The 14269-nt window shown below is 52.9% G+C and overlaps 1 protein-coding gene and 1 long non-coding RNA gene across 8 annotated transcripts; one reads left to right on the forward strand and one right to left on the reverse strand.

Annotated features, from left to right (window-relative positions):
• Positions 1–2987: 2987 nt before the first annotated feature.
• On the forward strand, positions 2988–14127 carry COG1 (component of oligomeric golgi complex 1). Of its 6 annotated transcripts, none has more exons than XM_068151180.1 (15): positions 2990–3302; positions 3381–3625; positions 4460–4641; positions 5326–5496; positions 5575–5728; positions 6525–6735; positions 7317–8105; positions 8787–8933; positions 9832–9993; positions 10309–10436; positions 11012–11120; positions 11555–11664; positions 11771–11846; positions 12225–12277; positions 13155–13244. In XM_068151180.1, the coding sequence occupies exons 1-14, from the start codon at positions 3045–3047 to the stop codon at positions 12240–12242; spliced, it is 2760 nt and encodes a 919-aa protein (XP_068007281.1). In that variant the 5' UTR covers positions 2990–3044; the 3' UTR covers positions 12243–12277; positions 13155–13244. The 6 variants fall into 6 exon arrangements, with proteins under 6 accessions (XP_068007278.1, XP_068007281.1, XP_068007282.1 ...); XM_068151181.1 differs by having other exon boundaries at positions 12225–12263; positions 13155–13243; XM_068151177.1 differs by lacking the exon at positions 12225–12277 and having other exon boundaries at positions 2988–3302; positions 13155–14127.
• LOC137447565 (uncharacterized) lies at positions 7904–11591 on the reverse strand. 2 transcript variants are annotated; one of them, XR_010988888.1, is made up of 3 exons: positions 11503–11591; positions 8079–8220; positions 7904–7985 (listed from the first exon to the last, which is right to left on the reverse strand). It is a non-coding gene; the product is annotated as an uncharacterized lncRNA (long non-coding RNA). The 2 variants fall into 2 exon arrangements; XR_010988887.1 differs by having other exon boundaries at positions 8079–8299.
• Positions 14128–14269: the final 142 nt, after the last annotated feature.

Genomic DNA, 14269 nt, shown 5'->3' on the forward strand with positions numbered 1-14269 from the left:
CACACTGACAAGCAGAAGGCAGGGCAAGCTTTAGCCTCTACATTAAACACAAGAGCCCTTCCCTGCCAAGCCAGGGCTGTAGCAACGTGGGGATTATACCCCACCAGCAGCACTGCACCACGCTCCCCACCTCCTGTACATACACCCTCTGTATCTATAGCTGTGCTCTGTATAGCGTGCGTGGGTCTGGTGTGTGACACATTGTGACTGGAGCACACCAGAGAATGTTTCTCTGCTTTATGTGTTGCTTTCCTCCCCAGCAATTGTATCTCAGTGTCTCAGTGTGAACTAAACCTTCCTGCAGCGAAGCCTCCCAACTGCCACGGTCTGTGCTCCAGGGAGGGAGTCATGGATGGGGTGGGAGGGAAGTAAAAGAGTTTTCCTACAGTTTCTGACTCCATGTGCATTTGTCAGAGCTGGGTGGGAGCAGCAGGGTATAATCAGGACTTGGATTCTTCCCCTGGGAGGAGAGGCACCAACACTGAAGCTCTAGCAAGGGTAATTCACACTGTCACCCTCCCAGAACCAGTTCTTCCCCACATCCACCTCCCTGTTGGTGAGCAACACACCCAGATACTCATCCATGGGGTGGTCTCAGATTCAGAAGGTCCATGCAGGAGGAGAACTGCATTTGCCCCAAACCCTCACTCCCTAGTCAGCACAGACTTGGGGCATTGAGGTAGAGGCATCAGGCCCTGAATTAGATGGGCCACAGATGAAGCACAACCACAAGCAGCTCTTTGAGTACAAAGGGTTGCAGTCACCAAAGTCTGAACAGCTGGACCGAGAGGCTTCTCATCCCAAGACGGTAACACCTCCAGGCTGGTTTTGATAAGATCAGGGAATGCAAAGTGCCATCGGCGGAGATTTAATCTGCTGGAGGGATGAGCACGGGGAGGGGATGTGCAGAGAGGGGTGGGAGTGCTCAGAAAAGAGGTACACTGCTGGGAAACACTGATATGAAGAAACTGGCTCTGCTATAAACACAAAGTTTAGCTCTGACCAGCTCTGCCATCAACAGCTTCCACACAAAGAAATCCCTTCACTCCTGAACACCGGCGATTATTTCTTCCCACTCTCCTTCAATTTGCAACACTAAAGGTATGGAATGCAACCTTCAGAAGCAAAGCCTCTCCCCCAATCCCCCAAGACCACACACTCTGCTCTCCTGCCCGGTGGAGGCTACGCAGACAGCCCTTCCCCTCAAGATCTGCCTCTCAGAGGCAACAGGGGCAGGATTTCCCTCTGGGAACAAGCGTTTGGAAGCCAGCAATTATCAAGCTTGTTGCTACACTGCGTTGCAGCTGGCTGAGTCAGCTTGAGGTGCTGAACAGGTACTCTGGCTCCGGGGAGCTCTGATCTCTGTGTACACAGCAGTAGGTACACAGAGAGCTGGCTCTGGGATTCAGTCAGAAAATATTAAGTCTTCACACCAAGGCTGACACGAAGAAACTGCCCAGGGAAGATCTTGCAATCAAAAAGCAGAGCCTGTTGATTTCGTTCTGCTCTGGAGGGAAGCACCACGCGATCTGATGGGGAGTGTAGGTATTGCAAGTTCAAGCCGCGTAAAAGAGAAATAAAACACAACTCCCAGGGGCTTTTTTTTGTCCCCAGCTGCATCCCTCTTCCCCCCTTCGACACACTTTCATTCAGCGTGATGCTGCCAAAACCATGTGCATTTAATTTGTATTAAAAACACATCAGATGAGGACAGAAAAGTTTTGCTGAAAGCATTTTAGGAGAAAAATCATAGAATTGTTTTGGTTGGAAAAGAACTTTAAAATCATCAAGTCCAACCATTAACCCAGCACTGCCAGGTCACCACTAAACCATGTCCCTCAGCACCACATCTACAGAGCTTTTCAGTCCCTTCAGGGAGGACCCCACCACTGCCCTGGGCAGCCTGTTCCAGGGCTTAAGAACCCTTTCAGGGAAGAAATTGTTCCTCACGTCCTACCTAAAACTCCTGAAACATTTGAAGCTGTTTCCTCTTGCCCTGTTTTTCGATCCCCCAGCTGGCTCCAACCTCCTTTCAGGGAGTTGTAGACAGCCAGGTCTTCCTCGGCATCCTTTTCTCCAGGCTGAACAACCTCAGGTCCTTCAGCTGCTCCTCCCCAGACTTGTGCTCTAGACCTTTCATCAGCTTTGTTGCCTTTCTCTGAGCCCATCCCAGCCCCTCAACGTCCTTCTTGTATTGAGAGCCCCAAAACTGAAACCAGGATTTGAGGTGCAGCCTCACCAGTGCCATGTAGAGGGGGGCAATCCCTGCCCTGGTCCTGCCGGGCTCACACTTACTGCTGATGCAAACCAGGAGGCTGTTGCCCACCTTGGAGACCTGGGCGCACGCAGTTTCTTGGTGCACAGAGCAGCGCTGCTGGAAGAGACATCAGCGCTCCAACAGCAGCATCCTGACCTGCGTTCAAACCCTGTTTGAAGAGAACCCTCCGAAGCCACAAAGGCCACTCAGGAGGAGAGATCGGGGCTCATCCTCGGCTTCTCTGCTCCCTCCACCTCCCGACATGCAGACCCGGCACCGCCACCGTCCCGCTGCCTCCCCCGAGGGCTGCCGGGTCTTGGCGTGCACCGGGAGAGCCCCTCTAGGCCAGACACAGCAGAAGAATCCCACAGCAGCCCCCACGGGACCCACGACCCTGCTGCCCGGAGGCTGAAGCAGGGATGCGGTCCCGCTCCATTAGAAGCAGCGTGGCGCAACCCACCTCCCGGGGCTGCGTGGAGCGAGAGCGGCACCCGCAGGATGCGACAACCGGCCCACTTCCCCGGGAAACGGACAAACAATTAAATAAATAATTGTTAATTCGCGTTTTCTCCACCCCCGCTGCCCCGGGGCGGAGTCGCCATAGCAACGACGCCCAGCCGCGGCTCTGCCCTCAACAAAGATGGCGGCATCCTCCCATTCCCGTCACAAAGATGGCGACGCCCCGCCCCCCTGCTGGCCCGGCAGTGCCCTCCCCTTTCCCGTCGCAAAGATGGCTGCCGCGGCGGCGCACACGTCAGCACCGCCCCGGTTCCGGGCCGAGGTAGCCATGGCGGCGCGGGGCACCGAGGCCGAGGCGCTCTTCGAGGCGCACACAGCGGCCGAGCTGCGGGAGGTGGAGCGGCGGCTGCGGGCCGGCATCGAGCAGAAGCGGGAGGAACTGCGGCAGATGGTGGGCGAGCGGTACCGAGACCTGATCGAAGCGGCCGACACCATCGCCGACATGCGGCTCAGCGCCGAGCGCCTCTTGGGTGCCGTGCGGGGCCTGCAACGGGGCGGAGCGGCCCGGTCTGGCCCCGCAGCGCCGGTGAGAGGGGCGGCGGGCAGCGGTGCAGCTGCGGGTGGCTCCGGAGGCAGCTCTGACCCCCTCCTTCCTCCCCTCCAGGCTCGGCCGCCTGTTCAGGAAACGTTCTACCGGGCGGCGGCGCAGCTGAAGCTGCTGCTGGACGTCCCCGAGAAGGTGTGGGGTGCCGTGGAGGCCGGCCGGTACCTGCCCGCTGCCCGCCTCCACCTGCTCGGTGGCCACCTCCGCCGGCAGCTGCAGCTCGATGTGCCCCGTGCCCGTAGCAGCCCCATCCTCGCCCGCTTCCCCATCCTGCTGCGGCAAGTGGCTGCCGCCAGCCACCTCAGGTGGGGCAGCCTGTGGCCACGGCGGCCCTGGGAAGGCATGTCGGAGGAGGGTGGAGGGACACGTTGCCAGGGAAGTGGTCACGGTCGGGTTGAATGGGGCTTGAGCAAGCTCATTTGGTGGGAGGTGGCCCTGCCTGTAGGAGGGAGGTTGGACTTGGTGATACTTCACTTGGAGCACTGTGTTCAGCTCTCGAGTCCTCAGCACAGGAGATTCGTGGACCTGTTAGAGTGGGTCCAGAGGAGGCCACAAACATGATCCGAGGGCTGGAACCTCTCTGCTGTGAGGATAGCCTGAGAGAGTTTGGAGAAAAGAGGACTCCAGGGAGACCTTATGGTGGCCTTTCAGTATTTAAAGGAGCTGATAAGAAAGATGGGGACAGACTTTGTATCAGGGCCTGTTGTGGCAGGACAAGGAGTGATGGTTAAACTAGAAGAGGGAGATTTAGACCAGATACAAGGAAGAGAGTGAGAGTGGTGAGATACTGGCCCAGGTTGCCCAGAGGGGTGGTAGATGCCATTCTAGATCAGGCTGTTTATGGCTCTGAGCAACCTGCTTTAGCTGACTGCAGTTGGACTAGGTGATCTTTGAAGGTCCCTTCCAACCCAAACCATTCCATGAGCCTATGACGTGAGAATTTGCTCTCACAGACATCTTGCAGCCAGCTACCCTGTGTCTTGTGCCACCTGAGGGGCAAGAAACTTCACCTGGAACCATAACACTCAGATAGTGTCCTTCTGCCTGGGGAAAAGGATATCCTTCCTTGGTGGGTTACCATGTAACCGCACCTGAATACCTTGGACAAGCACTGACTGTCCACCTCATTCCCTTGCCAGATCCACCATCCTGCAGGAGAGCAAATCCCTGCTGAAGAACCAGACTGTGTCAGACCAGGCAGTGGCAGAAGCCCTGTGTGCCATCATGCTCCTGGAGGACAGTTCACCACGCCAGGCCCTGGCTGACTTCCTCTTGGCCAGGAAGTTGGCCATACAGCAGCTTCTCAACCAGCCACACCATGGTCAGTACCACGGGCTACCTCCTTTTGAAAGTCAGGGTAGCCCCCTTGACTTCGGCTCCCTCTTGCCCCACTGAGGAGAGGGTGGAATGATTCCATCGAGTTAATGACAGGGGAGATACAGCCACATCACTTTGCTGCAGTGGCCACAAGCATTAACAGTGCTCAAGATATTAAGCCAAGCCCATCTGTAATGAGGAAGCAACTTGATGTTGAAAAGATGGAATGAAAAACATCTAGGTTGAATAAGCCTGTCATGGACAGGTCTGAAACCAGGGTAACAGGCACAGAAACCCCCTAGGAGCAAAGAATAAAATGACCTCAAAAGTTGAGATAACCAGAAACAAGACATAGGAATTAAGAGCAGTATCTAAAGATGGTAAAATGCTGCTAACCTTTGTAGATGATGCATTGTTCTGGCTTCTGGAGAAAAACCAGAGAGGGATTTGGACACAGATCAAACCATCAAGGTGTTCCCTCCATAATCTGTGTTGATTTCAATACTAGACCCCACATTTCTAGGACAATTTAAATGTAAATGTTTGCACACCAGAGAGAGGACCCTTTTTCTGAACTACAGGTGGTACCTGGGGCTGAGTCCTTTGTCCTTCAGCCCATCCCTGGAGCCTCAGGGCTGCTGGTACCTCTCTGAAGGGGCTGGCTCAGCTGATAGTGGTTTCTCTGCAGGTGCAGGTATAAAAGCTCAGGTATGCTCACTGATAGAGCTGCTGACCACCACCCTGTACCAGGCTCATGCTCTCTTCTACACTATGCCTGAGGGGATGCCACCAGATCCAGCCCTGCCCTGTGGCTTGCTCTTCTCCACTCTGGAGAGCACCACAGGCCAGCACCCAGCAGGTAAGAGCCTGGCAGCCTGGATTTGTTGGCAGGAGGCTCCCCTCATGTTGGCTTCATCCCCTGGCTGTGTGCTTCCAGGCAGAGGTGGGGTTCTGGAGGAAGAGGTGAAGCTGAGCAGCTGGTTCAAATACCTCCCAGAGTCAGTGGTGCAGTTCCAGCCAGCCCTGCGGACCCTGGCCCACCCCATCAACCAGGATTACCTCAGAGACACTCTGCAGAAGTGGATTGCCATGTGAGTGTGACAGCAGCCCCTTTGCAGAGCTCTTCCAGGCTCTCATAGCCACTTTGCAAGGGCAGCAGCACAAAGCAAACCCAAGCTTGCTCACTCTAGCTGGCTTCTTGCCCAGCATCCGTCTACTCAACAGTTCAACAGCCAGAGGCAACACAACATGTCTTAAGAGTCAGGCTGGAGCACACTGAGCTAACCTGGGCTGAATGAAGATATTTGTTAGAGCTGTCTTATGTTGCCATAACCACCAACAAATAAGCACAGAGAGAATTAGAAGAAAATCTCTTACCAGGCTCACATGTCTCTTGATCCAGCACCTCCTTCCTCCTCACCACCCATCCCTGGACTGTGAGAGCAGCCAGAGCTCCGTTTTAGAGTTGCCAGCCCACCACATCCCATCATGCCTTGCCCCGTGGAGGAGTGATGGAGCCACCTGGTCCCTGACATCAGCTGCAGCCCACTGTGGTCTGCTTGCTGGCCATGGGATGTTTCCCCAGCCATGCTTCTAGAGCTCCCACCTGCCCTGCCAGCTTTCCTAGGCCATTCGTGGGACACTGCTTTGGTGGCTTTGGTACCCACCACAGCCCAGGGTTCCTGCCAGTGGGCACGTGGCTTTCCTACCCATGATGGACTCCAGGGTACAGCTGCCTCCCTGACCCTAAGGCCTGCAGGTGATTGTGCAGGCAGAGCCTCTTAGTGTCATGTTAAGAATTCCCTCACCTCAGTGTAGCCAGTGTTCTCTCCTGCCTTGCCTGGGGCTGTCTGAGCAGGTCAGACTGAAGCAAAACCTTGTCTTCAGGTGCAGTGATGACATCAGGGCCGGGGTCAGCAACCTGCTCATCTATGTGAAGAGCATGAAAGGCCTGGCAGGGATTCGTGACGCGGTGTGGGAGCTGCTGTCGAGTGACTCCATGAGCCAGAACTGGGCTGCCGTGTGCCGACGCCTCTTGGAGAAGCCTGCTTCCTTCTGGGAGGACCTGCTGCAGCAGCTCTTCCTGGACAGGCTGGAGGTGGGTGCTCTGCTGCAGCAGTTCATAGGATCATAGGGTGTTAGGAGTTGGAAGGGATGTTTGAAGATGGAGTCCAACCCCCCTGCCAGAGCAGGACCATAGAATCCAGCACAGGTCACACAGGAACACATCCAGATGGGTCTTGGAAGTCTCTAGAAAAGGAGACTCCACAACCCCCCTGGGCAGCTTGTTCCAGTGCTCTGTGACTCTCACAGTGAAGAAGTTCCTCCTCCTGTTGAGGTGGAACCTCCTGTGCGGTAGTTTATATCCATTACCCATGCTCCTGTCACAGGGTGCAACTGAGCAGTCTGTCCCCTCCCTCTTGACACTCAGCCCTCAGATATTTATAAACATTTATTTAATCCCCTCTCAGCCTCACAGGACACATGCTCCCGTCCCTTAATCATCCTGGTAGCTCTCTGTTGGTCTCTCTCTTCTCTTCATGAGCAGCCATGCTCGGTGCCCCCTCTGGTTGTCTCACACAGCCCAGTGGTGCCTGCAGTGTCTGGTGTAAGTGCTTGGTGGCATGTGTGAAAGGTGCTTATTTGGTTGTTTGTTTTCCTCTCCTGCTTCTGTTCCAGACTCTGACCAAAGAAGGCTTTGAATCCATCTCAAGCAGCTCCAAACAGCTTCTCACCTTAGCCTTGCAGGAGCTCGAGGTCAAATCCAACACCTCTGCCCTGAGCAAGCACATCCAGTTTGAGCACAACGTGGCCCTGTTCCTGTGGTCAGAGAGCTCCAGCGACCTCCCTCCCAACGCCGCTTGGGTCAATGTGGCAAACCGCGGGCAGCTGGCCAGGACTGGCCTGGCCATGAAGGCCCAGGCATTCACACCATGTGTGCAGAGCTTCTGCTCAGCTCTGGACTCAAAGCTGAAGGCCAGGCTGGATGATCTCCTGTTCTACCTTCCCACAGACTCCTCTGCCACCAAGGAGACTGCTCCGGTGGCGCAGTCGTGCTCTGCCTTTGACCGCTTCGCCGACGCTGGCACCGTGGAGGGGCTGCTCCGCGACCACTGCGTCGCCTGCATCCACCACCTCCTGGGCTGTGTCCGTGAAGAGCTCCAGAATGCCCAGAGCCTTCTGGGGGGGCAGGGAGATGCTGCCAGCGATGCCAGGCTCAATGCTGTCCTCTTCATGGCGAGACTCTGCCAGTCACTGACCGAGCTGTGCCCTCACCTGAAGCAGTGTATCCTGGGCCAGTCAGGCAGCATGGAGGCGGCACTGAAGGAAGCTCGCTCCACTAAGAAGCTGGGGAAAGGGAAAGCCCAGGAGGTGACCCCTGTGCAGGCCAAGTGGCAGGAGGTGAAGGCAGAGCTGCAGCAGCAGAGCCTCTTTGCTTACCAGATGTGGAGCTCAGCTGTTACCAAAGTAAGGAGCTGTTTTCTTTTGTTGCAGCTGCTTCCTGTGTGGGTTTCACTCACTCAGATGCCTGTGGTCAGGGCTGCTGCGAGCTCACCCTACTGCTGCCACTTGCTCAGTCAGCCTGTAGGGACAGGAGATAGCAGCAGCAGCTCAGAAGTGACATCCAGTGCATTGATCTTCAGGAGATGGGGTTGTTCAGACTGGAAAAGAGAAGACTTTATTGGGGCCCTTTATTACTTAGAGGGGCTGAGAAGAAAGATGGGAACACACTTTTTAGCAGGGTCTGTTGTGACAGGACAAGGGGTGATGGTCTGAAACTAAAGCAGGGGAGATTTTGTCTACAGAGAAGGAAGAATTTTATATTGAGGGTGGTGAGACCTTGGCCCAGGTTGCCCAGAGGGATGGTAGAAGCCACATCTCTGGAACCATTCCAGGTCAAGTTGGACTGGGTTGAGCAACCTGCTTTAGTTGCAGATGTCCCTCCTGGCTGCAGGGGTGTTGGATAAATGACCTTTAAAGGACCCTCCCAACCTAACCCATTCTGTGATTCCATGAAGATTTGCTTTGGGAGGGGCAGGGGCATACAGGAGGTTGGTCTCATTACAGGCAGGAGCAGGCTGCTCACCCTTTATGATTCCCAGTACAGCTGGCTGGCTGTGACTGATGCTTTTGTGTTTTGCATTCTAGGGTCTGGTTCAGTGCTTTGCCCACACTTTGGTGCTCAACACAGCTGGCTCTGTCTTGGCCACAGCCACCAACTGGGATGAAATTGAAATCCAGGAGGAGACAGAATCTGGAAGCAGTGTAACCTCAAAGATCAGGCTGCCTGTGCAGGTATGAGGAATGTCCTCTCAGTAAACACAGAGCAGCAGTCTGCTGGAAGGAGAAGAGCTCTGGTTTCCAAAACCATCTGTTAGATGGTCCTGACCAGCTGGGGAGTTTGCTTGGTGTTACGAGCAGAGGGCAAACACTCTGCAGTGCTCTTTATTTGTTCTTTGAGATGCTTGCCTCTGAAGGACAGAGGTCAGAGGAAGGAAATTAGATAGTTGCTGCAGGATATTCAAATGAGTAAGATTGGCCCAGATCCTGTAAAACTGAGCCAAAGACTGAGTTTATACACAGAGCTCCCCAGGAGAGAGATCTCATGGATGCACTGAAGGACAGGAGGACTTTGCAAAACCTCAGAGTAGCAAGGCTTGCAGCTTTCTGTAGGTATGGGGGTGGTGCAGAAATGACACAGGTGGCAATTGCATGGAAGCACTGGGCAAGAGTGAGTTCTCTGCGCAGTACAGGAGGGGCTGGGCAGGCTAGTAGAACTTTTATAGTGAACCTAATGAGGTGAATTTTGTTGTTGTTGAAGAGAAAAGCAGCTGGATGAGAACTCAGGATAGCTAGAAGGCCCAGAAGAGTGAGGGAGCAAATAAGAAGCCCAGGTAGTGAGTAGTCAGAGCAGGGTCAGTGGTGACAGAAGAGGCATACATAACAAGGAGTTTTGTCCTGCCTACACTCAGGTGAATACCTCCTGTAAAGTTCTCCTGGGACTTTGAGGATTGCTGTTGTATCAGTAAACAAAACCCCTGAGATACTTGAGCCATGTTGTGGGGGCAGGTGGGTTTCAGTAGCAGAGCTTTGTGGTTTCTGAGGAAGTGGGAAGCTTACATCAGGAGAACTGAAGTGATAAAGCTAACAGAGCCTACAGACTGTATGAAGATAACAGAGTCTCCTTAAACAGCCCTCCTGGTACGTCCAGTGCCTCCTCTTCAGCCTGTGCCAAGAGGTGAACAGGGTCGGTGGTCACACTCTTCCCAAGGTCACCTTGCAGGAGTTGCTGAGGGCTTGCATGGCAGAAGTGCTTGCTGCCTATGAAAAGCTTGTGGAAGAGAAGCAGGAGAAGGTAAGTGAGCAGGATCAGTCCTTGCCGCTGCTGCTGTGGGACAGGAGGGTTGCTGGGCAGGCAGTGGTGCATAGGCTCCTGATCCTCAGAAGAGAAGACATCTGCCTGGGGTTGCTGGGGTGGGGGGGTGGTAGGTTCTTCCCCTGCCTCCCCCAAGAGCAAGGCAAAAAAGGGATCAGACACCAGCCTGCACGCTCAGGACAGTTCACTTAGCTTGGTTGTTTCTTGGTGCTGGTGTTTTACACATCTCCCTGAAGCAATCCTCTGACAACCCTCTGCATGAGCAGAGCCATGTCCTGACTGTCCTATTTGCAGAGAGCAGGCACCTTCCCCATGACCCAGAACAGAGCTCTGCAGTTGCTGTATGATCTGCGGTACCTCAGCATCATCCTGACAGCCAAGAGCGAGGACGCCAAGAGCGGCAGGATCAGGCACGATGCCAGGTCTGTGCAGCTCTGGGATTCAGATACCAGCAGGAGTTTGTGGGGCTCTGAAGTGGTTTGAAGCAGGAGCCTTCCTGGCTGGTAGGAACTTAGCTGCAGGAGTGGTGGTGCCTTTGGGGCCTCATGGCAGAAGGGCAATGTAGACTTCAAGCTCTGACATTGTCAACCAAGCTAGGTTCATTCTCAAAATAGCGGAGGGTTGGAATTCTGTGGCTGAGATCTGATCGGGGCAGCAGGCTGGTCCTCCCTGCTTGCATATGCAGCATTGCAGGGATGGCCCTAGAGAGAGCAGTTAAGCCTCCACCCAAGAATTAAAACCTTGTAGATGCTCCAGTCCTGAACTGAGGTATCTCTCTCTGAGGTGTACCATAAGAAGGCGGTTCCTCCACAGCAGCAGATGATGTAGGTTGTTTGGAGCTAGAAATGCTTCAGGCTGCTGCTGTTCTGAGCAATTCCTGTTTTGCTCAGTCACCTCTGGGGCTGTTTCAGAAGGACCTTCAGTGAAACCACCCTGTTGGCACCAACAGCCATCACTAGGATGTAACCCCTGATGGGACTCCTCCACTCTACTTTAGGATTGAGAAGGTGACAGACTTTCTGGAGGGTCACATTGACCCATTTGACTTGGATGTTTTCACTCCACACTTGAACAGCAACCTCAACCGCCTGGTCCAGCGGACCTCTGTAAGTTGCAGAAGGGCTGGAGTGGGAAGCACATTTAGAGGGGCAGCTGGGCTGGGTTTACAGACTGCTTAAAGTCTAAAGATAACTGCTGGCAGCTTCTTGGGAATGGGAAGAGTATTTAATGCCAGCTGAAGATCAGAGGAGCTTGCTGAGCTGGCTGCACAGCACATCATTGTGCATGGGGGTGGCTGAACTTTATCTAACAGGATTCACTGGAGCCTGTGCAATGCTAATTGGGTTAAGTGGTGCTGAAACAGGCCTGTAGCTCAACTGTGGTCATCATGAACAGTGCCAATTAAATAAAGCAAGAGTTGGAGAGGGAAGGGAGATGCTTCATGTTCAGACTTAAAACCAGTCCCAAGAGGTGTGCCAGCAGACTCACCAGCAGTGTGTTGCATGCTCCCAAAACCAAACAGCTCCTTCATGCCTTCCAGGTTCTCTTTGGCTTGCTCACTGGGACGGAGAATCAGTACACGAGCCGGAGTGGTGCTCCGAGCTCCCAGGAGCTCCACAACATCTTGCCATTAGCCTCCAGCCAGATCAGGTGAGGTGCTTGGCTCTTCTGTGTGTCCTGTTGTTTATTTGGGAAGCAGGTCTGGAATTGCTGCTTCCCTGTGACCAGCCTTAAGTCTTTTTTCCATCTCTTTAAGATTTGGACTACTGCCACTGAGCATGTCGAGTTCACGGAAGAGCAAGTCTGCTGCCAGGAGCACAGAAAGAGTTCAGGTTGGTAAAACTGAGCTGTAGTAACTTCTTGCCCATTCTCTCACCAGCCACTAGAGCTTGTAGGGAAAGAAGGAAGTAGCCAAAGAGTGAATATTTAACCTGATTTTTATTGTGTGTAAAATGAGAGAACCATTATGGCAGCGTAGCACAAGATGGTTGGGATATCCCCTTGACCCTCAAAAAAAATCCCCCATTGACAGCCCCTGTATGTTGGGGCCCACTGCTCTGTGGTAAAACAGGGCACAACCACCATGAAAATGCAGAGGAGACTTACACAGGTGAGGTGTTTCTGAGGTCAATGCATAACAGACAGCTCATGTGAAGATGGCTGCAAGAGACATGGAAGGACACCAGCTAACTGTCTGAACTCCTTTGCAGTGCGATGCTGACCCTTAACTCCCGAGGAGGCCTGGCTGGGTATTTAAGCCTGTGTGAGCGAGTGTCTTGCTTCCTTGCAAAGGCTCTGTGTTGTCCTGTTTGAGTTTTAGCAGTAGACAACCACTCTGTTGCTGTTTCCCCCAGTTTAAAACATCTGCTTAGATGGAGTTCTCTCTGTTGAGGACTGGGAGAGCTAAGGAATGCCTCACTGCTACAGGATGTGGCCATTAGTAATCCATTTCCTTTAGCTATTATTAACCCAATAATCCATCTGTGGTGACATCTTTTCAAGTGGGAGAGAAGAATAAAGGTCTTGATTTTATCAGAACAGAGAGGTTTACCTCTGCAGCTTGTTCTATTATTCAGAAGCTTTAAGGACCAGACACAGCATGAGGGTTGTTTAACAGCCCAAAGCTTCCCAGTGAAGGTATTCCTTACCTCATACACCCCAGCTGCACTGGAGTGTGGAAGTGGTGTGGTGGCCCATGTGTGTTCTGTGCTAGCCACACTCCTCAGAATCCCTAACAGATGCTTGCTCCCCCTTTCATGCTGAAGGTTCTGGAGAGGTTCAAGTCCATAATTACTCCAGAACAGCTCTCTGCAGCTGTACTTCTACTGTGCTGTCACCCCTTTGCTGTCTGAGCAGCAGCCCCTCCAAATGCTTTGGGGTTTTTTTGAGCATTGAGTGACATGAGAAAAGCTTCCCCCTTGCTAAGAGCAGCAAGGCACTGTGCTTCTGCCCCTGGGAACTGCCTCTGCCTGTCGCTAACCCTGGAGTGACACCGCTTGGGTGGTGGTTCAGGCTCAAGTTGCCTGGAGGAGCTGTTCTGCTGTAGTCTACACTTCCTTGCAGCTACTCTAGAGGGGGTATGGAGTAAGCTGAAGAGAGGCTGCAAGGTCCTGACGCTTCTGCTTTTAAACACTTAACAGGTTCCACCTCCTGCCCTCACGAGAGCAGAAGAGGAGGCAGCACGCCCTGGCTCTCTGTTCAGGCAGCTTGTCACCGAGGAGGAAGACACAGCCACACCTTCCCTCTTCAAGCTGGGATGGCTTTCGGGCATGACCAAGTGATGCAATAAAAAACAGAGTTTGTCTGCATACTCATCCTCACCGAGATTGCTCTCGCCTCTTAGTGGGGAGTGCTGACACTTCTGCTGGTGCTGTCAGAAGAGGGCTACTTCTCCATTCTTATCCAGGTCATTCCAACAGGCCCAGGTCAGGTCTGTCCTCTCCATCTGGCTGCTGGAGCAGAGGTGGAGCTGCTCTTTCACCTGCTATTCCTTAAGGTGTTAACATTAAAGTCAAGTTAAAGAAAAGCAACCAAGACCACCCTATACGCTAACAGAAAACATTTCACAGCTAGAAGTGGGCACTGAAGCAAGGTAAAGGTTCCTCTCTCCTTCACAAGTCCCTTTCCACTTTTCTCCACTGGCACCACAAGCTTGCTCTTGGTGAGCCCAGCAGGCACCTGACATTTCAGCTACAGCTGCCTGAGCTTTCTTGGTTGTCATTTTGCACTTTCCAGCACTGCAACAGTAAAGATCAAATGAGACCAAGGTCCTGGCACATCAAGCTGGGTAGAAAGATCGCATCGGGGGCAATCCTAAGCAAATCCAGTGACAACATCTAATTCTTGCCTATTAACTCTTAACTGCTCCAAAAAATTATGTTGCCAAATCCATCTTTTACTAGTTTATTGAAATTAAAAAAAGACTTATAAAACTGAAGATGAACATTTAAGAGAACTTTACATAAAGCAACAAACTTGCTAACAGATTAGGCAGTCGATTGGAACTGGACAGTTTGCAATTCTATAAACACAGATGTGGATTCCTCAAGTCTCCTCTTGACAACTTGATTTTATAACCACCCCTTCCTCTCCCCTCCCTCCCTCCCCCCCCCCCCCCAAAAAAAAAAGAATCCTATAAAAATTGCTTCAAAGCCCCTTTTTGCATTGCAATAGTGCAGCAAACCACAAGTAAACAATTTCCTGTTAACCTGTTATTTCAAATATAGACTTAAAAGGCAACAGGCTTTCTGTGCAA

This window comes from Melanerpes formicivorus, unplaced genomic scaffold (genome assembly GCF_026170545.1).
Source record: "Melanerpes formicivorus ecotype bairdi unplaced genomic scaffold, bMelFor1.0.p_v2 SCAF_21, whole genome shotgun sequence".
In the NCBI taxonomy this organism is placed as follows: domain Eukaryota; kingdom Metazoa; phylum Chordata; class Aves; order Piciformes; family Picidae; genus Melanerpes; species Melanerpes formicivorus.

What these genes read in the sequence shown, in the direction of transcription:
- COG1 (XM_068151177.1), top strand. Translation starts at nt 2,988, where the DNA reads ATGGCTGCCGCGGCGGCGCACACGTCAGCACCGCCCCGGTTCCGGGCC. An exon ending in CACAGGCCAGCACCCAGCAG is followed by an intron (nt 5,497 to 5,574) that starts GTAAGAGCCTGG and finishes GTGTGCTTCCAG; the next exon opens with GCAGAGGTGGGGTTCTGGAG. An exon ending in TTAGCCTCCAGCCAGATCAG is followed by an intron (nt 11,665 to 11,770) that starts GTGAGGTGCTTG and finishes CATCTCTTTAAG; the next exon opens with ATTTGGACTACTGCCACTGA.